Source organism: Vanellus vanellus, assembly GCF_965231255.1.
Source record: "Vanellus vanellus genome assembly, chromosome: 1".
Taxonomy (NCBI): Eukaryota; Metazoa; Chordata; class Aves; order Charadriiformes; family Charadriidae; genus Vanellus; species Vanellus vanellus.
This window is the reverse complement of record NC_138905.1, coordinates 107,309,574-107,334,930: the sequence shown is the minus strand read 5'-3', so window position 1 is coordinate 107,334,930 and position 25,357 is coordinate 107,309,574. Positions and strand designations below refer to the sequence as shown.

The following is a 25,357-nucleotide window of genomic DNA, read 5'->3' as shown; positions in this document are numbered from 1 at the left end:
TGTGCCCAATAACAATTCAAAGGTATAACAGCATGTTCCATCTTTTTCAGAATAAACTTCAGTGACAGCAGACACAAATACTTTTATAATATCTGATACTACCATACATGTTCAAAAGAGGTTCAATTAAAACATGTAAGTTTTTCACTAGGAATCCATACTCAAATTCTAGTTAGACAATGATTAAATTGTTTCTACTTTACCTTCTTTGATTGAAGTCAAAACCTCCTCCCCCCAAAAAAACACTACTGATTTTAATACCACAAAATCATGGTAGTATGAAAATTAATGGCTGAAAGATAATGCTTAATGCAGATTTAAAACCAAAAACCTTACATCCTGAACAAGCCAGTAGAAGTATTTGTTACAACACTATGGGAAAAAACTAATGAGCAGCTGTTGATTACAGTGAGGGGAAGTGGACAAAATGTAACCAAAAACAACCTCCATAAATTGAACGGTCAAACCAGGTTTGGACACACACACTGCTCACTGCCTCTATTTTGAGAAGTTGATATCCTATTAATAACAGTAAGTATATAAAATAGGAAAAATAAAGGGGAAACTGCAGATAAACTTGGTAGCAATGGCTAGGAAACCACCGAATACTAGACAATGACACCACAGTCAGGAAATTTGTCCTGAAATGCTACAGTTTTATTTAAGTCCTGAAGAAGAATGCTTTTTCATTAAAAGAGTTTACTGAACCATGCTTAGATTCCATAATTCAAGGTTCTTCATCCTCTTTGGATTCACTGAGCACTGCAGACATGCAAGGTTGGTCATTAGAACAGGCCCAACTGAACAGACATCTGTGTGTTTGCATGCATGTTCAAGATCAACTCATATGAATGAGACTGAATATAAAGCTTCTGAACTGACAGACTTCGGCAATGTAACCATTTCTAGGCTAGATGGAAGCAACAAGTCAAGTCTGAAAATTACTTTTTTCTTTTGCCTTGAAACATCTCTCTCACATTTCAAGGCAACTGGGACTCCTAAGCTAACAAGAAAGCAGTTAACAGAAAATGGAATTGCAAGACATTAAAGCAACATATGCTAGTCTTCCTTCATGCTAATCTATTTGCAAGCCATGTCCTGACAAAAAAAAAACAAAAAAAAAACACACCACACACGAATCTTAATGAAAGAACAGTAAGCAGCCTTCAGTAATGCCCTATTTACAGGAGGTACAGTACATGATCTTAAGCAGGTACTCTATAATAGCTAACAAACTGTTCATACCCTAAACTGTAGTTCCACAACTAGTTCAAACTAGTATAAACCCGTTTTGCTACTAAACATGGTAGTTAGCATTAAAAGCATTTCAATTTCAAACACCACTGGAGCGGGATCATCACTTTTGGCACCATGGAAATCTCAACAGGGGACATAGAGAAATGAAGAAGTTACATTCACCAACATAAGTATTTTCCTAAACATCAGTAATCAAAAATATTATCTGCTGTGCAACACAAAGATAATCTTCTCTAACAATACATGGATGTCTTGAGTTTCAGACAAAGACTAGGCTGCTTTCAAAGTAAGTTGCTAGTTGCTCTTCAATAGCTGTTTAAACCTGAGAACTGCCAATCTTTGAGGAACAAGACTGAAAGGCACAAATCAAACAGAGTAGACAATATGACAAAAATAACTATGTAATACAAATATTCTAGTACCTATTCATTTTACAGTAGAGGGTAATGTCAAAGCCAATGAAGAGATTATTATAATAAAACACATCCCATGCTCAAAAACAGAAATACATTTAACGCAGTTTTTATCATGATTAAGGCATTTGGATAGTGCCGACAAAACACATGCATTAGCAGAAGGAAAGTATTTATTCTGCTTGATTAATAGCAGCAGAGCTTGTATATCAGTAAGATTTAGATGGGTCTTCCCCCTTGGTTTTACTATGAAGTTTCAATCAAAAAATAATGAAACAAAAGACTAACATCTACTAAGACTACTAAGACCAACACAGAACAAACAAAACTTTAGCAATAAAGCAATCCTCCTTAAAAGCATGCCAAGACTGCAAACACATATGTACTACAGTATATAAACACTATATAACATTTATTTCATTTTGTTTGGGGGAATGGTAGAAAGATGTAGAATATATCACTGGGATTTGGGGGCTTGAAAAAAGTTAAAACAAATATTTTCTTTTAAATTGCAAACACCTAAATGGTCCAAAATAAACAATTCGGGCAAAAATGGGAAAACAAGACAAATGAAAACAGTAACAAACATCTTATGAAGTTGCAAGAAGACTACTTTAAGGTACCTGTTAGGATTTACAATAGTCAAGACCTTCTTATGGGAATTACCACCAACTCTTTCACCTGTCTTTCCCCCTACAGAAATCTAATTGTGTTCACTGCTTTTTGTGAAACTCTTTCCAACTGAGCTGTATTTCGTGATTATAATGCATGAACTAAACATAGCAGGCGGTAATTTAAACTAACGAAACATTCACCAGGTTCAGTTAAACTGAATCAAACGTACCAGGAGGTGATGATACCTGGTGAATACCAGGATATTGTAAGTAGCAATAAATTGCCAGTAGTCACCAAATTCCTCAGCAATACAACATGCAAGTAAAATATTCAGTGTGTTATTACTGAGAGTTTTTAAGGCAGCTATAATGCTGATACTGCCTCTACTATCAGAAATTCAGCTGACTAATTATTTATGAACAAAATAAAAAGTTACAGCAAGTTTTAGGCCCAGTCTCTATTAAACTCACTTGGGGAAACTGCCCGAAGTCGAGTTCATTACATACACCAAGAACACTGAATCCTTACACTATTAAAAAAAAAAAAAAAAAAAAAAAAAATCTCTTGACCTGTTATAACCACCTCTCTGCCCTCCTTTGAAGAGGAGGTGGTTGCATCTCTCAAAGCATTTAAACATCTCTGCTCTCCACAGGCAGCTTTAGCAATTCTGCCCAAGTTGCTTACACTTTCCCCTCTACCTGCTAGCAATCCACATACTCCTGTTAATCCTTCCTCTCCTCATAGTCCTTCGTTACTGGGTGCTCATGGTTCACGACTTAAGAATGAATGCAAAGCAATACCCATCTGTCCCAGATGGTCCTACTTAAAACCATTGTTTACTATTTACCCCGGAGAGAAACTCATTTAAGAAGGTTATAACAGAAAACATTGCATTGTATTACAGTAAGAGGCCTTAATACACCCTGAACATTGAAGGCTTCCTTCAAAGAGGTAGTGGCTCAAGCTTCTCTCAGTTTTATTGCTTAGCATTCAGACTTTTAAGAAAAATGTAGCCAAAAATGCTGGGGGGGGGGTGGGGGTGGGGGTGGGGGGGTGGAGAACCTACCACAAAAAACTGAATGGCAGACTATTCAGAAGTTGAAAAATATGAAGACAAGAAATATCTTACTTTGAGAACAGGGACTTCAAAAACCTTGCCAATAGCTACAAATAGAAAAAGGCTGAGAAAATTATGAGCAGAAGGTTCAAATAATCAGCTAGAATAGGTTTTAGGAAAAAAAGGACACCATCACAGAAATCCCATTAGCCATACACAAAGACAAAGACCTTCTATACAAAACTTCAGGTCCCAGATATGTCTAATCTAACACGGAAGATATCTTGAATAGACTGGTAATTTTAGTTTCTCTCATCTGTGATTGTATCTTCCAAAACCAGCCAATTATTTAAACATTACATACTACCTCAGCAACATGAGGCACAAGGGTGCTTCTTGCTCAGAATTGCACCCTTCGCATATCAAAGTCACGAACTGAGCTTTAACCTAGAAATAAATTCAAAGCTATAATTGCTTTTATTCTACTGTTTATCATTAAAAATCAATTAAAATGCAGTACTTCCAGCTAAATCATAAATTGACTTCTTGTTCCGCCTCCTGGTTTTATTTTCACATTGGCAAGTATATAGCCATATAGCTCTGAGGTTCATAGCTTAACTTGGAGTTGCATATCAGAAGTTAACACTCCTCTTGGTTCGTGTAGGGGAAAGGAGTACTTTTTGCATATTGACCAAATTGTTCACCTGCTCCAATGTAAGAGCTGGTACATTAGTGCAATGTTTTAACTATTTTTTCAAAAAATGGAAAAACTTCATAAACTGAGGTTGAATTCTCAAGTGCACCAACTCAACTCTTAGAGCAATTATATTTCTACATTCCATATCCTTCTGATCAACTGAAAGATACTTAAAGAACACAGAATCCAGCAAGCATTCACACACCTTCCTTGAGGAAAAGATATCAGACAAACAGCAGTTCAGACAAAGGAAGGGGCATCAAAATCCCACTATCCCAACAGATACCTTTAATACCATTTGCTTGGAACATGAAATCAGAACATAAATGGAGAGATTCTCTAAGGACACTATACTGTTCTACATAGTGGCCAATTAGGTCATCTTCTTTCTACATTGTCTGATTTCCAACAGCTCAATAGCAGGGTCATTAACATAATCTGCTTAAAAAGTGATTAAACACCTCAAACTGACATAAAAACAAATGCCATTACTTCTCAGATAGAATGTCTCCCTGGATATTAATAACAGCTTATACTTCAGTCTACTGCCTTCAGTTGTCTGCATCCACAGAAGTATAGCACGGTTTGACTTTACTCATGAAATCTAGTTATATTTCTATGAAAAACTTTAAAGAAAGTAGCAGGTAATTTAGTATCATGTTATAGTAATATCTAGACTCCATTTAGGTAGAAGGTTGAGTCAAGTCTGGGGGGGGGGGGGGGGGGGGGGAATCATTCTAAGATACGAAAATTTTCCAATCAGCTATCAGATACGCAAGTTATGAGCCTGGTGGCTGTGCTCTGAAGAAAGCCGGGCAGAGTTCAAATAATAAACTTCCTCCCCAAACCAACCAGTCCACTCTTCCTCCACACTCCAGCCTCAGCAGAAGCCTTCCCCACTAGGGCAAGAAGAAGGAAGCAGAAACCAAAACAGACAGACATTCCAGAGCGACCAACATTTTAGATCCAATGTTAGCTGGGAGGGAGGGAATGGAAGGCAGAGGAAAAAGAAGGGAACTAAAGAACAGAAACTGCAAGTATGGCAATGTATTATATCAAATACTCCCATATTAACTTATACATACTTACTCTTGCAAGCTTCTTAAACTTTTTTTTAAATTAAAATATTGTTTACAAATAACCTACTAAGTCTCCACATGGCCAAATACAATTTTGAGTGTTCTAATTCCCAAAAAAATTCCATGGCTTACCCTCAAAACTTAGTTTAGTGGCTTGCCTTAAAATATTTGATTCTGAAGTAGCAATAAATTGCCAGTAGTCACCAAGCTCTTCAGCATGCAAATAAAATACTCACCATGTTATCACTGAGAGTTTTTAAGGTAACTATAATGTTGATACTGCCTCTAGTATCAGAAATTCAGCTAATTGCCTCATACACTTGATTTACTGACAGGCTAAACGTACTAATTGACTAAAATTAATGTTTTTGGATGTTCATTTGATACCTTTCAGATAGACTAATGCATCGTACCAGATATATCTTTTTCTCTCCAACTATGGAGTTTTAGAGAAGAGACAAAGAACTCCAAAAGTATTGGGATTTTCTTGAATTTATGTTTTTCATTCTCCAATATAAATACAGATTTGTATGCTATTACTAGATTCCAGCAGATTTTTGCAGAAGACACAGCAATACTAAGAATTTTGCTATAAGTAGAAGCTATCCCATTCATTACAAGTGTCTCAGAATGAGGTACAAAAATAACACAATTTGGGCCAAAATACCTTAATATCACAGCTTTTATTATCTGCTATAATGCCTAAAAGTAATTCACAAAAAACTTTACATTTGCAGGACTGATGCTTTGCTTGTGTATAATTACAGAAATAAGTTATTCATGTTTATCTTAAGCACAGTTCGTAATAAAGGTATTATCAACTATCAGCTTAAGTATAAATTCTAAAAGTTTAGGTTCTCTGTAACACAGTCCGCACTTGCCTTTTTAATTTTTTTTACTAGGTTTCGATTCACAAAAACTTCACAGATCAAATATCAGGGACTAATTACTACACGTCATTTCTTGTATCTTTCCAAACATCTAAGTGACTCGCAGACAATACCATATTATTAAGTAAAACGGTATGAGAAAAACACTGCTATCCATCTCCCTACATGAGAACTAAAAAAAAAAAAAAAACCACGAATTGACTGTTTTTATATTATATGCCATCACATTTCAGTTTAAAACCTAAAGAGCTGATGTCATTTAAGTCCTGTGTTTGTGTTTCTTTGTGCAATTCCAACTTCCCCCTCGAGTGGTTCAATTCCAATTTTCTTTATAAAAAGATGAGTTTTGTAAAAATTTTCTTATTAAAAACAAACCTGATCTTCAATTTAAATACAATATAATCATAAATTTAGTTTGAGATTTTAACCTGCTTGAAAACTTAAAGAAAGGTTAAAGGGATTCAGTTTTAATTAAACATATCTGTAGTAACCTGAATCTAAATCTTAGGGTTTTATAACCCAATTTCTCATCAGAATACTATTAAAGCTCATCTGAATTGAATGACAGTCTTCCATTCCTCTAGGCTTTCTGAGTACATTACCTTCCCCTTTGGGAATGAATACTTTACTATGACTGATGAATATGATACATAGGACAAATATAGTTTTTCCACATTAAAGTGAATTTTTTTTTTTTTTTTTAGTCTTCTGACTTCTTACTGGCAGATTTAATTAATATCTAGATACAACCATTCTAAGACACTAGTCTTAAATTTCTGCTTTACATGATGTATTACATGAAATATTTTAAATGGCATAGAGTTTAGAAAACCATTACAGTTTTTAGCTACTGTATTCAAGTATATGTGTACTTTCCCCATGTTATATCCTCCTTTTAAAACAGTAGTTATTAATTTAATTAAAATTCTGTTTTTAAAATGGCTACCTATTCAAATACGTATTTAAAACAAACGTATGCTAGTTTTCAACTCTGTTGAGTAATTTAACTTAAAGACTATTACATCCATCACAAAAACCTTGAGGAATGGGTGGGTTTGCAGGGAGTACAGGAGGGGTAACGAGAAGAATTTACTGTGTGTTTATACATATCACATTGAGCTATTAAAATACCCTCAACTAGCTGTCGTGCAGTCAGTACTGCTAGCTGGAATCACTATAATCTAGCAGTAGGTGAACTATACCTTAAGATTCTTCATTCAGTTTTGAATCAAAGGACATATTTGATTCCCATATTAAAATTCCAGTATTGCACTAACCTATTTTATCAATGGCTACTCCAATAAAGAAAAAAAATACAAGGAGTTCTTCAAGGAAAGCTACTCTCTCATTCACTAGGTTAACCATACCAAACAGGAGCATGGTTGAAAACAGCGTGGCACTCTTTTCTATTTGTCTTCTGCATTAAAACCAAAAGATTTTTCTTAAAACAATTATTGTCTATAGACTCAAATTATCACAGTGCATAGTGGACGTGGACCCTCCCATTGAGTTCTTAAAGAGAAAATACAAATTGCTGACAATAAAGTAAATACATTTTATGACTCCGATATTTGGAAACTGAAGCATAACATGAGTATTTAAACACTTTCTTTAGATTATTCTATTTATAAGTGTATTGATCTTGGGACTATAGAAAAACAGTACTAAGACAGCACTGTTTGCTACAAATCATTGAAAAAATCTTAACAGTGGATATGGAAAACACTGCCAGGGTAGTCCATTTATTTCTTTATTACTGCACACATTTTTACAGAAGCTAAATAAATAGTACTTTAGAAAGCACCACCAGATACTACAGCTAATGGCATACATAATGAGTCTTATAATTTTTAAAGTTATATAAACACATACAATTTGAAGTTCATTACTTCCTCAAACACAGAGTTTGCCCTTTTAATAGTTTTCTCAAACAGGGGTAAGGAAGAAGGAAAATTCAACTGCTTGAACAGTAAGTTAACTGCCTCAAATTGGCAATCCATATACTTTTTTTGTAATAAAAACGCACACTGAATATTTACCAGATAATTACTTCTGCAAAATAAAAGCTGGGTAAATACCACGGCATACTTCTGAAATGTAGTTAAATGAACAAAATTTCACAGATAAAGTCCCAGTTCAGTAAGAGCCAGTAACGAAATTCCTAGTATCTTGATGGACTTATAACCCAACCCTGAAGAAGGGATAGAGTAGAGAGGTGAATGGGAAAATCGGAACAAAAAAAGCCCAGACAAAAAGGAGACAGTGGAATTTTTACTGCAGGAGAGTAAAAACACATCTGACTTCCATTTATGAATTTCCAGAACATGATTTGAGTGTAGCTAGCTCTCTGAATGAGGAGAAAGTTTACATTTGTCTCAAGTTCAAGTGAATCAGCGTCTCCCCAGTTCTCACAATCAGCAATTCAATTCTGCCATGTAATCCTCCCACCTGCCTGTTCTGCTAACATCCTTCCTTATCCTCCCCTCAAAACAGAACACCACCTACTTTTTCATAAGTATGTTAGTTTGATTTTAGGTTACCATTTTCCAGCAGGACTTTTGTCTACACTCTCATGATTAGTGGGCATATCAAAGGGCCTTGGTCCTTGAACAATACTGCTGTTAGATCAGTCAAATATGAAGCAAATTATTCCACTGTCATTTCTCCTTCACTGCATACAGTTTTATAGGAGCCTAACTGTAGAGCTTTAGGAAGAACCTCAGGTAGTTTAGACACATTCAGCCTAAAGCTGCAGTGTGATCGGGCCACACTCTTTAGACAAGTCACTACCTTATGGGTATTAAAAAGTAATAGATATACATAATACTGACCATACAATAGAAACACCTATGTTCTTAGGCTATTGCAATGTAGAGTAGGAGATTATTAGTTTAAGTTACAAAATGCCTCTACACCAGCCAGTCACCACATACGTTTTTACTATCAGAATTTCATCATTGCTACAAAATTGTCTTTAAGTGAAAAGAGTATTGATGTAAAACACAGTATAGTAGAGAAGAAATATTCCTAAAAATACTTACTGAAGTCACCTGCGAGAAACACTGCTTCTGCTCCCGGTGCCCACTCTTTGCAATATATTCCACCATCCACAAGTTGGTTAACTCCAAAGGATTTGTAACTTTTTGAAAATTTATCAAGGCCTCCTTCATTTTCCTCAATGTTCTTCAAGCGGTTATAAAACAGAGAATACCTTTCAATGAAAATAGATAAGAATTTTTAGAAAGCTTAGTAAGTGCCTTTCTTACATTAGGATTAAAAAGTTTAAGAACATAAAAAAAAAAATTTGAGTGAGGCACACTGTCACACTATGTCCTAAGACTACAGTATCAGACATACTCTTCATTCTTCTCTACAGAAACAGAAAAAAAAAAATCAAATACTAACCATACAATTTTTCCATGGTTGTTACACAGCGCAAAGTTGCAATCTTCACATTTCTCTGTATTTCTCTACTTTAATGGGAACAGTTAGCACTTTAAGTCTAAGACTACAACTCCTGATTGGCAGTCAAGAAATCATAGTATTACTACACAACAGGAGAACTTCACACTCTGAACAGCCTAGCACTTTTTTCTCCACCTTATTAATATTGGACACAGGCCTCCTAGGGAGAATTGTATAGCCCTGCTACATCTCTCACAGCCAATTTTAATAGACAATCTCAGGACACTGAAAAGTTTGCAGTACAGTATATAGTAAGTATGGAGAAAATAATCTAGCACTTGCAGAAGGCAGGTCCTCAGGCAGCCTCTGTGCAGAGACCACCAGCAAGATTTTGCAATCCCCTGACACTGCAACGATTTGGAAATGAGAATTACCACTTTGTGAAAGTAATTATTTGGTCCATATACTACCTACCCCAGTAGGACATGGAATGGCATAACCCTCTAATCTAAAAGTTTGCTAGTAACAGCTTGCAAATTACTGGTTTTGGGGGGTTGTTTTGGTTTGGTTTTTTTTTTTGTTTGTTTGGTTGGTTTTTTTTAAAACATATTCTGCTATGTTTTCTCCAAGAAGCTCCCATCTATTCAAGAAACACACATCAGATGCATAATGTAAATAAGGCCAACTCTGGCTCCTAAAATGTGAAGATGCACAGCTAAAAGCTTCAGTTGAGATGTCAGGACTTAAAACACCGCTCTGTGATTTGTTTTAAAGTTGTGTTTAGAACTGGCCTTTAATTAGTTCAAAGTAGAGGATTAAAATGTCTATTTACTGGTTAAGGTAAAATAACATTACTTATATTAGAGTACTATGACTACTTTTAAGGTAATCTCCCAGTAAGATTTTATTATGAAGACTGATGCTCACCTTTAAAGACAGCAAGATTTGAAAAATGCCTGAGGACACACTACAGCAAATAAATTTATAACTTTTTGCCCACCCACCTGCATCATTCCCTTGAAATTTACTGATGGCTATAATCCTCAACACTACTACACTGCAGCTGAAGCAGGAACCCTATTGTATATGCTATAGGTAACTGTTGTAACTCCAGAAAAGATCTAACTGAAGCAATGAATTTGACACACTTAAAACACAAAAGGTGTTTGGGAATAGGTTATCTACTTAAAATTAATTCTCTCCTTCCCCCCCCATACTTGGTACAAATATGTTTTCACAACTTTAAGAACACCTTTGGCTGGATGTGGTACTTCCACATTCAGAAACAAGTAGGAGAAGTGGGAAGCTTCATCTTTAAACAAAAGTCAGTCATACCAATTCTTTGAAAGCTGGAGAGGAAGTAGATGATACATTTATTAACAGAGCAGAAAAGCAGGTCACAGAAGGACTGAAATCTCTATGCAGAAAAGAAAAAAGGCTGTGATAAGCTTCATATAACGTAGAAGTACACACACGCTGGCTGCCTACTGCTCTTTCTCAGTGAGTCCTCCCTAGCAAAGGAAAAATCAAACCCATTCATCTCATTCCAAAAAAATAAGCAGCAAACAAATTCAGGTTTGAGAGTGGGCTTATGGGGTTGGAGGGATGAAAATGGACTTTCAGAAAGCTGTTATACAATTTATGTCGGGAAGGGGAGGGGAGGGGGATCACTAAACTTACAAAAGCACTAAGAGTACATCTACTGTTTCAATTTTTGTCTTTCAGTAAATTCATAGCTTAGACAAACAAAGACCACAACACTTAATATGTGAAATGATCATGATTATTACTGTAAAAAAAAGGCTACTCTCTGCTCACTTTGCAACGGTGGTGAGCAAGATTACATGCTCAATAAAAACAATTTATTTTGGAGGACAAGAGTCAAGGAAGCAGATAAAAGTTGTTGATCAGGGATGTAAAACATTATTACAATAGCTTTTCATATAGGACAGATTTTGAACAAGTAATACAGCATCATGCACATGACTACAAATGCTACTTCAATTTGTACACAAGCATGCTGCTTGTGATAGAGCAAGTTCATTCAGGTATTACTGCTGCATCATCATTGCAGAAATCACGATTACTGAAACCACTAATGCATGCCATAATTGTTTTTAAATTATATTCTAGAAAGTATTTATTTTTAATTTTTTTTTTAACCACCTCCTGAAATTACCAAATATAGAACTGTAGTTTGCTGAAAGTTCATGAAAAATCCACTAGCTTCTGAAATGGATCAGTTACTTGTGCTGTGAACTATTCTAAAAACTCATCTCAGGAGATGAAACACATCTGGACACAGAATAAGGTTACCTGTCATAGAAGGTCTTGTAAAACAGCAGAAGCATAGTTCTATATCCTGTTGCTGCTTTAAAGGAAAGGAGTCAGTTAAATGCACGCTCACGATGCAGATTTACGTAACTTAAGGTTTTGTCTTCACAGAAATTTTGGCTTTCATTTCTACATTGCTGAAGCTTGTTAAACATTTTTAGCTTCCAGACTGGAACCCCAGGATTACACGCAGAAATGACAGGAAAAAGTTATTTGTTCAACCAATTCCAAAGATTTCTACTGCTCACTAATAGCACAAGTGTTAAAAGAGAAGAGGTAGACACTGGATTAATGAGACTGCATTTCATGATCCCTCTTAACACTGAAAGTTATGTCATGTTCAGTTATGCATATATACTCATGTGACATATATAGTCAGACAGACTCTGGACACAAAGGACATATTTCAAAGGTGAGACAATCTTATAAAATTTTGGACACGTGAATAGTCTCAACAACAGCATCCGGATCTACAAGTCAGGACAAAAGGCTGACTTCTGCCTTTATATTTTAAGTCTTCACAACTTAATGAGTGTCTGCAAAGTCTTTTAAGATTTTTCTACTTCTCTGCATTCAAGTAGACACTGAAGATTACAAGGTAAAAACCGTACATGGATATGCCTTTAAAAATACAACCATTACCTTTGGGACAAATAAAAAAAAAAAAACTAAGTAGAGCAACAACTGGATCTGCAGAACTTCAGGTACAGAGGGTCTGGAGTAACTATAAAAAGTTGTACATTGAGTCCCTTACCACCACACACAGCAAGTGCCAACAGCCGAAGGAGGAATGCTTTGGGTAGACTCCTTGCTCCTGGAGTTGTTATGGAAAAGCAAGCTTTTCCATTCCAGTCCCATATGCAATCATGTCGCCTCTATTAACAGATCAATAGGTTTTAAAAGTAAAATACCAAAATTAGGTGTTTTCTTCAGACTCACTGGAAACAGATTTCAGTCTTGGCATTTCCCCAAGCACACACAGACCCAGTTTGAAATAAGACATTTGGTAACAGAATAGTACTTTTACACCAGCATTTTTCTCTTCCTCTACCACTATTTCACTGTGAAATACTGGTAATTGTAAACATCGTTTGAAACAGGGTCACAACAGTCTTCCTATTGTTACATTCATAATTTGTAACACAGCATTGCTTTCAATCCCATGCTTTATATGCAGCTTTGTTTAAACCCTTACAATAGAAGTGTAGGAATTGGCTGACTTTCCATAGAAGCAGGATTAAAACATCAAACATGAATTAGTATAATGGCTATCTGGAAAGCAAGTATCTTGCCAATAAAATAAGCTTCATAGTGAGGCAGCAAAGACAATATTAACTCAGTATCCACTTCAAGGGTTTACATTTCATGCAAGCACCTATTCCTCATAACTTATCACTAAAATAGCCTCAAATATTTTGTCTTACAGATACCCAGAAACCTAAAGCTTATACAGAAGTAGTATACAGTTATCAGAAAGAGATCAGAGAAAGATGGCCTGAAATCTTTCAGTTCAATGCAAAGCTATACAGTTCGTATCCAAAGAAATATGTTCTATTTATTTGCTATCCATGATGTACAAAATCCTCCTGATGCTACAGGTCCTATCAGGACTGACTTCATTCCACTATTTGACCATATTAGAAGTCTCAGGCATATGTTAAAATTAGTAGCTTCAACACGGAGCATAAGAATGAAAGTTAAGCCTCCCCTTCCTCCCCAAAGTTGACAGCAGCAGTGAAATAAGACTGCTGGCAGACTAGTGAAGAAGTCTGATGGCAAGTCAGAACACTGAATTAGGGCTCCACATAAAGCCTTCAGGTCTTTATTATTCTAACCAACCAGAGGTATAACTCCTTCTTGGTCATCCTGTAAAATGACAAAAAGGTACTCTCTAATATGTTAAACTTTTAGATTTAACCAGATAACCTTTAGTTTCTTCGGCACAGTAATCTAAATAGAAACTAGTATAACGTAAAAGGCCTTAGCAGCATACAAGATACCATCATTTAATCAGCCTGGTGCTAATGTCCAAGATGGCTGCAAAACTTCAGGGCATTTTTATGCCCGTTCCCATACCTTTATAGAAAGTTGTAGTTATTGCAGTTTATAGAACAGTCAGTCAGCTTATTTTAAGACCTGTGGTATCAACACTGAAATTAATCATTTTAGTCCCTCTTCTGCTTATGATGCTGATTTTAGTAGCACTTCATCTTTTACATTCTTTTTGTCCATACCAGCTTTCATGTCATAATTTGTTTCTACAATATTGGCCCAGTATTAATGCTAATTTATTCAAAACATGAAAGCAAATAGAATAGACTTTGATAATGGTATCTGGTGTCCATATGGAAAGCCCAATTCTGCAGATACCAAAGGGAAAAGGATATGAAAGAAAATGCCCAGTAAGATACTCTGTAGCCAAATCCTCCTGTTTTCCAATAAATATAAAAGCTACAGTCCAAAAGAAAAGAAAATAAACTCTCAGCTACTTAAGTGTGTTAAATTTATTTACGTTTCTCCCAATGTAGGTGCTGGAAAGACTAAAAGACAAAAGCAGAAAGGGAAAAATGGTTTGTTCCCCCCCCCATTTAAACAACAACCTTAAGAAAAACTGGTTTAGATTGAGATCCCATCTATCCTATTTATCAGCTTAATCCTGAAGCCTCTAAGGGGAATGCTGCCTATTATTTTCAACCTTCCACTCTTCCCTGCCACAGAAGCTGTATCACCATTACAGTAAAACAGGGAATAGGAAATCCTGTCCTGTACCATCACAGACATATCACGAACATCACTATTCATAAAGTTACTGAGATTTCTGAACTCCATTTTCAAAACTGCCTCGGGTCCCTTCACACTTGTTACTATGACTGGAAAACTGCTACAGTGCTTCACTGAAATTGCAGGATCTTCCTTATATCCCCACACAGCAGCTCTGTTTGAGGGCTAACATACCATCATCCTCCACTCCAAAATTACACTGACCTGAAATTCTTCTGCAGTTCTCCAATCATAGTACTAAGAGGTAAAGAACAGGGCTCCACCACCTTCTCTGGGCATTTTCAGTTTGGGGTTTTTTATGTTAAAGCATTCATACATCTTGTGAACAAGAATGCAAACCATCTCTGGAGCGATATTGAGATTGCATGCTCTCTTCAGAGTTGTTGAGGGAAGCTCACTATGACAGTGCAGAAAGACTGCAGCCAGTGGTGGGGAAAAAAAAGAGTTTGGGCAGTGTGAAACTCATTCACCTACTGATGTGGACAGACCACCAAAACATTCCCTGTTTTGGCATAAAACCACTCTGTTATGATTCTTGTGGGCAATCAAAAGGATAAAAAAAAAAAAAAAATCAAAAAAATCCCCATCACTAGTGTAGATGCACTACACTTTCACCAACATAATACCATTTACAAATTACTTCTCTATAGGATGAGAAAAACTGTCATGAATTTTAAAGGTTTATTTTTCTACAACAAAGCCACATGTTGAAATTTGGCAAATAAAGAATTGAATATTGCTGATTTTAGTCTATTGCAGGAACATGAGAAAAGATTAACAGCTGGTTTTGAATTATATACCAAGAAAGGCTCAGGAGCTGTAGTTCTCCTCTTGATATCACAGGCAGCCTATTCTTTAGAGAATGATGTCCAAAAATCTTGCAATGCTGATATCAACCAGCAGGTATCATCTACATGCCTACATTGAACATGTAAACAGTAACTGCTTCTGTAAAAAAACTTGATAGCTATGGAAGAACAGGAGCTCTTTGAATCTGAAGATGTGATGCTAACACTTAGGTCATAGACATCTGTACTTAGGCAGCTCTTACCACTATGCATTCTAGTCAAAAATGTTCATTTGCAGCAGTAAAATTCGCTCAGAAAACTATGTTATAAAAACAAACTCCCCTGTGGTCTGCCACAACCCTCAGGGGAACTAGTCAAATACAAGCAACGTGCTGTGGCGTTTCATAGAGCTTGCCTATAAAATAAGCATTCCTACCTCCGATACATCTATACAAAGCCACGTGGTCCAGGCTCACTGGATCAGGGGCAGTAGCTCTTTGATCTCCATACCGCAGTCCACCATGTGCAACAGGTATCTTTAACCACCACGTGCAAATCACAGAAGGGGTAGCTGCCATTTCGTGAAGCAGAGCTGTAATGTCTCTGATAAAGATTGGGCTGTACTCTCATTGGGTTTTACTGGAAAGTCAGAGTACAATTAATTTCTTTCGAGGTAGTCAAAGGAGGATCACATGGCAATATGAAGCTAAACAATCTTGAAACAATCATCACTAATAATACCGATTTCTATTCCTGCTGTGACCCCTACCACTTCATAGAAGAAAAAAAGGAAATTAAAAGATGAAAATAGAAATTGAAAATGCAGATGCAACACCGCTGAATATTTCAAAATAAAGAGCATAGGGTCATTCAAATTACTTTTTCTAATATTGCTGCTATTATTTTGAAGATGTGGTTACAAATGCTTTCACTGACACCAAAGCCAGTGCAGAGTCCCTGCTCAGATTAGCAAGTCCCTGATACCCACCATCTTTACTCTATAGTTAGTTATTCCCTCAAACTGCCCTCATTCATCTGATTATAAAGGGATGGATTGAAGGAAGATAGGAGTAGGATGGATCAAGTTCCTCCTAAAGCAAATTCCTGCAGTCCAACAAATCAAATGCAACAGACCATGTTGAACTAGAGAATTATGCAGCAGAAGCAAATTCCTGTTTGTAGTTACTTCTTCAACTTCATTTGTCACTAGTGACAGCGTATGATAACAGAAGCCTTGGATTTTATTTTATTCTTTTCTCCACCTCCCTTTACTGGCTTTTCATTTGACTATTCAGAGTATTACACAAAGTAATCACACTTACAGAAAATAGTAATTAAAGGCACAGTAAATCTCAGGTAGGTCCAACTACTTCAGAACACCAGATTTATTGTATTTTAACTTATATCAACTCTATAGTTTTTAGATGATTGACTTACACATTCTGCATAGAAAAGTCCTGCCCCATTCAGGTAATCTTTTAATATGCATTTAAATAAATTAAGCAACACCTGAATACATCTAACCTTTGAAGTGTTAGAAGAATTCTGAGAGATATGCTCCAGAAGTACAGGATAGCAATGGCTGATGTTTACAGAGATCCAGAAAGACGATAATTTAATTTTGCTTTTTTGCAGGCTAAAAGTAGAGGTGTTACATGTTTCTGAAATCGTGATCCTAAACAGTCTATGCATGGTTAAACCTGAATTTCCCAGAGGTTCTAGCGGCTCTATTAAAGTTATTCCCTACACAAGTTCTTCACCTCTCTTCCACGTCAGAGGCAATTTAACATACATTTTCAGCTGAAAACTAAGGATTCTGCAGGTTGTCCAAGGATATTAAGTTACCTTCAGGTATAATAAAATTAACTGTTATCCAAATAATTAGGGGATACAGTTACTACAATAAGAAACTTAAATAATTAAACCATTTGTTATGATTCTTACCAGAATAGTGCTTTTTTACTAGTTACTAAAGAGAACACCCAGCAGAGGAGTGAGCAAGTAAGGCAAAAATTTCAAAAGCAACTTTTCCCATTTTTCCTCTACTCTGCAGATCATGAATGCTAACATGCAATTTTTCATTTCTTTGTTTCCAACAGACAGGACAGCTCTGCTCCGCGCTCTTCTGGTGTCCCCAGGAGATTTCTTTAAAATTTATCTAAATGAACAGAGTGAGGGCAAGCGATTCAGTAGTGTCTGCTACTGCTGAACCCCGTGAACACAGTGGCTTTTTCAACAGCTATATCCAAAAAGCTCCTTCAAGTAAGTGCATTAATTTGAGTGTCCTTACAACTTCTCTTCAACTAGAATATATCTGTAATATTGGAAGCTACACTGGAAGCAGAAGCAGTTTAGAAAAAGAAACACAATAGCACCCACAACACCTCACTTCAGTTGTTACTTAAAATATCTGGGCACTTTCCATGGTCAGCAAACAGATGTAAACTCTCAACTCTCTTTTTTATTTCCCATGACTTCAGCGTGGAGAAGTGATGCAGCTTTTGTCTCAAACTAAATGCAATATCTTAAAAATTAAGAAATATTTGCTTGGGGGTAATGAGCTCTGTTGAAAGTTATTCATACAGGACAAGTGATTATTCAGCATCAACTTTTTTCAAAATAATTTCAAGTGCAGTAACATGCAAGTCAAGCCCTAACAACAACATACAGCGTAGTACATAGGAGCACACAGGAGCACAACAGAACAAAAACTGGCAGAAAACAAAGGGAAACTACAGAGGTTTTCTTGGCATCCTACCAGCAGCTGGTATTTCTAACAGAGATATAAAGACCTATAAGCTACAAAGTCTAGTAAAGATAAATGTTTCAGTAGTATTTTAGCAAGAAGATTATTTGCTGACTTCAGTTCTGGCACTGTACTTTCAGCACACTACTGGGGACTAGAAGCAAGCCTCTTCCCTGCTTTAAACATTGGGATAACTTAGTGGCTTCACCAGCATTTGACAGCTGTAATGTTTTTGCCATCAGCTTCATAATTGAGCACTGTGTATGTTCATTCGGAACCAAATGCAGGAACGATTACAAGATGTATCAAATGCAAACTTAATGCAATCATTTAGTAATAATTGCTCCACTGAGTTATCTAAACCAATCTCACTTCTAAGAACACCCTTCCCCACAATATTTAGAGGCTCTCCTACCCACATGTTTGTTTATCTGTCACCCCCTTCAGTTTATTAGAAACACATGGATGCACCTCACAGGATAAGTGTAACAAATTACTAGTGTTTACAAGGAGCAAGAGGCAATTTCTTTCCATCAGAAGCCTAGCAAACTACTTAGAGACATCAATTCAAGCAAGAGAGAAGAAAGATTAAATGAGTATTAACACTCGCTACAAGAAACCCATTTCATCTTTTACCCTCTATTGAGATAAGAGGTATATTGTTGGGGGTTTTTTGAAACTAAGAAATACCCCCCGAAAAACGCAGCCCCCCCCAAAAAAACTTATGATCTAAGCTGTGTTACAGCTTCCCAGAACAGCACAGCTATGTTTATTCTGTACCTGCCAAAGTACAGAAGACAGCTTCCCAGTCATGAGGGAAAAGACATGAGCCTAAAGACAACAGCAATTACAAAACAATAGGAGTTCTACATGTTTCTTCTTTGTATACAAGGCAACAAATTTACCAGTAGCATGCTACTTTTGTTTTTTTCACTCATCTGAACATTTATCAGATAAATAAAGAAATATCATACCTAAAGTGTTTAATAGTAATTGTCTTGCTATCCCTCAGCTAAGTAGTCTTAATTATGCATGAATTGTACACTAAAAACCCTCTTTTAGCTACAGTAATTCGCTTCTCTGTTGCAATCATATTGTCCTGGTTCCGGCAAGGACGGGGTTAATTTCCCCAAGGAGCCGGCGGGGGAGGCAAGTATTCCATCCCACGTGACCCATGCCCCGCTATAAAAGGAGCTAGCCGGGGAGAGGGGTCAGTCGCCACTGGGGGGCGGGCTGCCGCGGTGCGGGTCCGGTTGGCGCGCTTCGCGGCGGTACTGTAATCGCGTTCTTCTACTCCTTTACCGGTGTTATTGTTTTTCTTTTTTTCCTTCCCTTTGTCTGTTCTGTTAAATTATAATATTTCAACCCACGAGTTCTTGCCCTTTTCTGCTGATTTTTCCCACGGCTGTGGGAGTCGAGCGAGCGGCTGCCTGGTTCTTTGTTGCTGCCTGAGGCCAAACCACGACAGTCCTTTTTGGCGCCCAATGTGGGGCATGAAGGGTTGTAATAACGACAGATCTGACCAGAGCTTGTTAAAACGGATTTCTTATATGCATTTCTCCTATTAGTTAAATAGTCACCTGTTACAGTGTTGCTTCATTTGTTTACATGGCTGTGTTATGTAAATTCTTATATGCTGTATGTACTCCCTGTGATGCTGTTTGTTATCTCAGGGAGAGGGATCAGGACTATAATTTTGCTGTCCTGTGCAATATCAGCTTATGATATGGCAACATCACTATTCAAGTGGCTTTGTTGGGGTTTTATGTAGTATTGCTCTCCTGTCCATACCTTGGTTCCCGTCTCTCAGAAGTTATCAATAATCACACCCAATCTATGGGAGAAACAGGGGGAGATACTTTTCCCCAGCTCTTTTGCCTCCTTTTTCTCCTCTGGGCCAGGTATAACACCTCTTGAGAATTTTGAATATCCTTGGGATGCTCAAACCAGCGTGTTCCTATTGCTATGTCTCCTGAATGTTTTTCAAGTTTTTTTTTAGGGTAAAACAGCTGTTTAAGACTACCACTCAGAAATCTGTCCCAAGGCCAGATAGTCAGGGGTGGCATGGGATGTGGGAGAACATGGGCAGGTATCTAGAGAACTTCTCACCTCCAATGGTTTGGGACTTCACCCTTGAACAACTACAGGACCCTGATAAAGTAATAGAATATTTGAAAGGAAAATGCTGTGGCTATTCCAGAGAGGCACAACTTGTGGCACTGTGTTGGGCCCTGGCCAGTATCTACCAAACACTGCTCAGTACTATGCAGGACCCTCAGGGGAAAGAGGGGAAAGCCAGACCAGCAGACAAGGAGGCTACTCTAACTCCAGTGGCAGGCACTGTGGCTACTCAAACCCTGGTGACAGGCAATGCAGCCACTCAAACCCTGGTGGCAGGCACTGCAGCTGAACCTGACAACCAACCTGTGCCAGTATCAGTTGCTCCTATACAGAAGAAGAAATACACCAAGAAATCAGTTCGCATAGTAAAGGATGATGATGAACCAGGGCCATCAAAGGAACAGGAGGAAGAGACAGAACCAGAGGTAATAACCCGATCCCTATCCCTGAGTGAGCTGCGAGATATGCGAAAAGATTTCAGTCGACTTCCTGGTGAGCACATTGTCACCTGGCTGCTCCGATGCTGGGATAACGGGGCCAGTAGCTTGGAATTAGAGGGCAGGGAAGCTAAGCAGCTGGGATCCTTGTCTAGGGAGGCAGGCATTGACAAGGCAATTGGGAAAAAGACACAAGCCCTCAGCCTCTGGAGGCGACTCCTGGCAGGTGTAAGGGAAAGGTATCCTTTCAGCGAAGATGTTGTATGTCGTCCAAGCAAGTGGACCACCATGGAAAAAGGTATCCAGTACCTAAGGGAATTAGCCGTACGAGAGATGATTTACTTTGACCCAGATAATGCGCAGTTACCCACAGATCCTGATGAAGTCCAGTGCACAAGGCCCATATGGCGGAAGTTTGTACGGAGCGCACCATCATCATATGCCAACTCCTTGGCAGTGATGGAATGGAGAGGTGAAGAGGGACCAACGGTGGATGAGGTGGCTGGACGACTCCGTCAATATGAAGAAAGCCTATCTTCCCCCCTCGTTTCAGCTGTGGAGAAACTGTCCCAGAAGGTCCAGCAACTTGAAGAGAGTATGTCCTACTCCCCACCTGTACAGGCCAGCATCTCAGCTATTAGGAGCAGGCGTTTCCCTACTCAAGAGGAAGAGTACAGGGGGTACACACAACGAGGCACCCTGTGGTTTTACCTGCGTGACCACGGAGAGGACATGAGGAGGTGGGATGGACAACCTACCTCAGCACTACGGACACGGGTACGTGAGCTGCAAGGAAGAACAAACACAAAAGGGGATCCCTCCAGAAAAAGTGCAGCTCCTGTTTCCAGCAGACAGTTCCCCAGACAGAATGGAAGGCCTGATCTAACCTCCGATCCTCTTGAAGGGACTTCCAAATCATTTTTGCAACAAGTGAGTAACGTATACTATGATCAGGATTAGAGGGGCCCTGCCTCCAGCCAGGTGGGGGAAAGGGACAACCGGGTTTATTGGACTGTGTGGATTCGATGGCCTGGCACATCTGAGCCACAGGAGTATAAGGCTCTGGTGGACACTGGTGCACAATGCACCTTAATACCATCAAATTACAGAGGAGCAGAACCCATTTGTATTTCTGGAGTGACAGGGGGATCCCAAGAGTTGACTGTACTGGAAGCTGAAGTAAGCCTAACTGGAAATGAGTGGCAAAAGCATCCCATTGTGATTGGCCCAGAGGCTCCATGCATCCGTGGCATAGACTATCTCAGGAGAGGATACTTCAAGGACCCAAAAGGATACCGGTGGGCTTTTGGCATAGCTGCCTTGGAGACAGAAGAAATTGAACAGTTATCCACCTTGCCTGGTCTCTCAGAGGACCCCTCTGTGGTAGGGTTGTTGAGGGTCAAAGAACAACAGGTGCCGATTGCTACCACAACGGTGCATCGACGGCAATATCGCATTAACCGAGACTCTCTGATTCCCATCCATAAGTTGATTCGTCAACTAGAGACTCAAGGAGTGATTAGCAAGACTTGCTTACCCTTTAATAGTCCCATATGGCCAGTGCGAAAATCTAATGGAGAGTGGAGGCTAACAGTGGATTATCGTGGCCTGAATGAAGTCACACCACCGCTGAGCGCTGCCGTGCCAGACATGCTAGAGCTTCAATACGAACTGGAGTCGAAGGCAGCCAAGTGGTATGCAATGATTGATATCGCCAATGCATTCTTCTCAATCCCTTTGGCGGCAGAGTGCAGGCCACAGTTTGCTTTCACTTGGAAGGGCACCCAGTACACCTGGAATCGACTGCCCCAGGGGTGGAAACACAGCCCCACCATTTGTCATGGACTGATCCAGACCACACTGGAACAGGGTGAAGCTCCAGAACATTTGCAGTACATTGATGACATCATTGTATGGGGCAACACAGCAGAAGAAGTTTTTGAGAAAGGGAATAAAATAGTTTAAATCCTTCTGAAAGCTGGCTTTGCCATAAAACGAAGTAAGGTTAAGGGACCTGCACAGGAGATCCAATTTTTAGGAATAAAATGGCAAGATGGACGCCATCAGATCCCAATGGATGTGATCAACAAAATAGCAGCTATGTCCCCACCGACTAGTAAAAAGGAAACACAAGCTTTCTTAGGTGTTGTGGGTTTTTGGAGGATGCATATTCCAAATTACAGTTTGATTGTGAGCCCTCTATATCAAGTGACACGGAAAAAGAATGATTTTAAGTGGGGTCCTGAGCAACGACAAGCTTTCGAACAAATTAAGCAGGAAATAGTTCATGCAGTAGCCCTGGGGCCAGTCAGGGCGGGACAAGACATTAAAAATGTGCTCTACACTGCAGCCGGGGAGAATGGCCCTACCTGGAGCCTCTGGCAAAAAGCACCAGGGGAGACTCGAGGTCGACCCCTGGGGTTCTGGAGTCGGGGATACAGAGGATCCGAAGCCCGCTATACCCCAACAGAAAAGGAGATATTGGCAGCATACGAGGGGGTTCGAGCTGCTTCGGAGGTGGTTGGCACTGAAGCACAGCTCCTCTTAGCACCTCGACTGCCAGTGCTGGGCTGGATGTTCAAGGAAAGGGTCCCTGCCACACATCATGCAACTGATGCTACGTGGAGTAAGTGGATTGCACTGATCACCCAGCGAACTCGAATGGGAAACCCCAGTCGTCCAGGCATACTGGAAGTGATCATGGACTGGCCAGAACGCAAAGATTTCAGAATATCACTAGAGGAAGAGGTGACACATGCAGAAGAGGCCCCACCATATAATGAACTGCCAGAAAATGAGAAGAAACATGCCCTGTTCACTGATGGGTCCTGCCGTATTGTGGGAAAGCATCGAAAGTGGAAGGCTGCTGTGTGGAGTCCGACACGAGTTGCAGAAGCCACCGAAGGACAAGGTGAGTCGAGTCAGTTTGCAGAGGTAAAAGCCATCCAGCTGGCTTTGGACACTGCTGAGCGAGAGAAATGGCCGGTACTTTACCTCTATACTGATTCATGGATGGTGGCAAATGCTCTGTGGGGGTGGTTACAGCAGTGGAAGCAGAACAACTGGCAGCGCAGAGGTAAGCCCATCTGGGCTGCTGAACTGTGGCAAGATATAGCTGCCCGGATTGAGAATCTGGTTGTGAAAGTATGTCATGTAGATGCCCATGTCCCCAAGAATCAGGCCACTGAGGAACATCAAAACAACCAGCAGGTAGATCAGGCTGCTAAAATTGAAGTGGCTGAGGTGGATCTGGACTGGCAACGTAAGGGTGAACTATTCATAGCTCGGTGGGCCCACGATGCCTCAGGCCATCAAGGAAGAGATGCGACATATAGATGGGCTCGTGACCGAGGGGTGGACTTGACCATGGACACTATTGCACAGGTCATCCACGAATGTGAAACACGTGCTGCCATTAAGCAAGCCAAGCAGTTAAAGCCTCTTTGGTACGGAGGACGATGGCTAAAATATAAATATGGGGAGGCCTGGCAGATTGATTATATCACACTCCCACAAACTCGCCAAGGCAAGCACCACGTGCTCACAATGGTGGAAGCAACCACTGGATGGCTGGAGACATACCCTGTGCCCCATGCTACCGCCCGTAACACTCTCCTGGGCCTTGAAAAGCAAATCCTATGGTGACATGGCACCCCAGAAAGAATTGAGTCAGACAACAGAACTCACTTCCGAAACAGCCTCATAGACACCTGGGCCAAAGAGCATGGCATTGAGTGGGTATATCACATTCCTTATCACACACCAGCCTCGGGTGAGATAGAACGATATAATGGACTGCTAAAGACTACCCTGAGAGCCATGGGGGGTGGGACCTTCAAACATTGGGATACCCATTTAGCAAAAGCCACCTGGTTAGTTAACACTAGGGGATCTGCCAATCGAGCTGGCCCTGCCCAATCAAAACTTCCACGTACAGTAGAAGGGGATAAAGTCCCTGTAGTGCCATATGAAGAATATGTTAGGAAAGACAGTCTGGGTTAGCCCTGCCTCAGGCAAAGGCAAACCCATCCGTGGGATTGCTTTTGCACAAGGACCCGGGTGCACTTGATGGGTGATGCGAGAGGATGGGGAGGTCCGATGTGTACCTCATGGGGATTTGATTTTGGGTGAGAATAGCCAGTGAATAATTTTATGATGTTAAATGTTAAATAACCTTGCTGGTGTATGTTATTATTGCTATCAATGGTATTACAGAAGAATCACCCAAATCAATGACAGATGGATTTTGATGAGACTGAGTAAAGTGCATGATGATGTAATAAGAACTGATCTCAGTATCTGGCGCCCAGCAATTTTCCTTGAGATCGACCTCTTCAACCTGTGGACCGTGGGCATGGACTGTATTGGATTCCCCAGTCACGAGCTTCAAATACAGCACCCACCAGTTCAGCACTACACATCATCTTATGTGCCCTGAGAGACTGTTCTCACCGATGGAGCCTACCGTCATGGACTATGTGAGCTTAATGGACATTTTTAAGGGATGGCCCATAGACTATGGGAACTGAAAGATCTGGGCATGACATAGATGGTATGGAATAAGGGGTGGATAATGTCCTGGTTCCGGCAAGGACGGGGTTAATTTCCAATGGAGCCGGCAGGGGAGGCAAGTATTCCATACCACGTGACCCATGCCCCACTATAAAAGGAGCTAGCCGGGGCGCGGGAGGCAGTCGCCACTGGGGGGCGGGCTGCGGCGGTGCGGGTCCGGTCCGT

At 39.5% G+C, this 25,357-nt stretch overlaps 1 protein-coding gene across 1 annotated transcript in view; it reads right to left on the bottom strand.

The window, feature by feature from the left end:
* GBE1 (1,4-alpha-glucan branching enzyme 1) overlaps positions 1 to 25,357 on the bottom strand; it is a gene marked incomplete at its 5' end in the record, with an annotated part of 179,229 nt that overhangs the window by 127,440 nt on the left and 26,432 nt on the right. Inside the window, one exon of the mRNA XM_082496920.1 lies at positions 9,050 to 9,219. Coding sequence (XP_082353046.1) covers positions 9,050 to 9,219 — 170 coding nt within the window. The remainder of the gene's footprint in view (positions 1 to 9,049; positions 9,220 to 25,357) is intronic.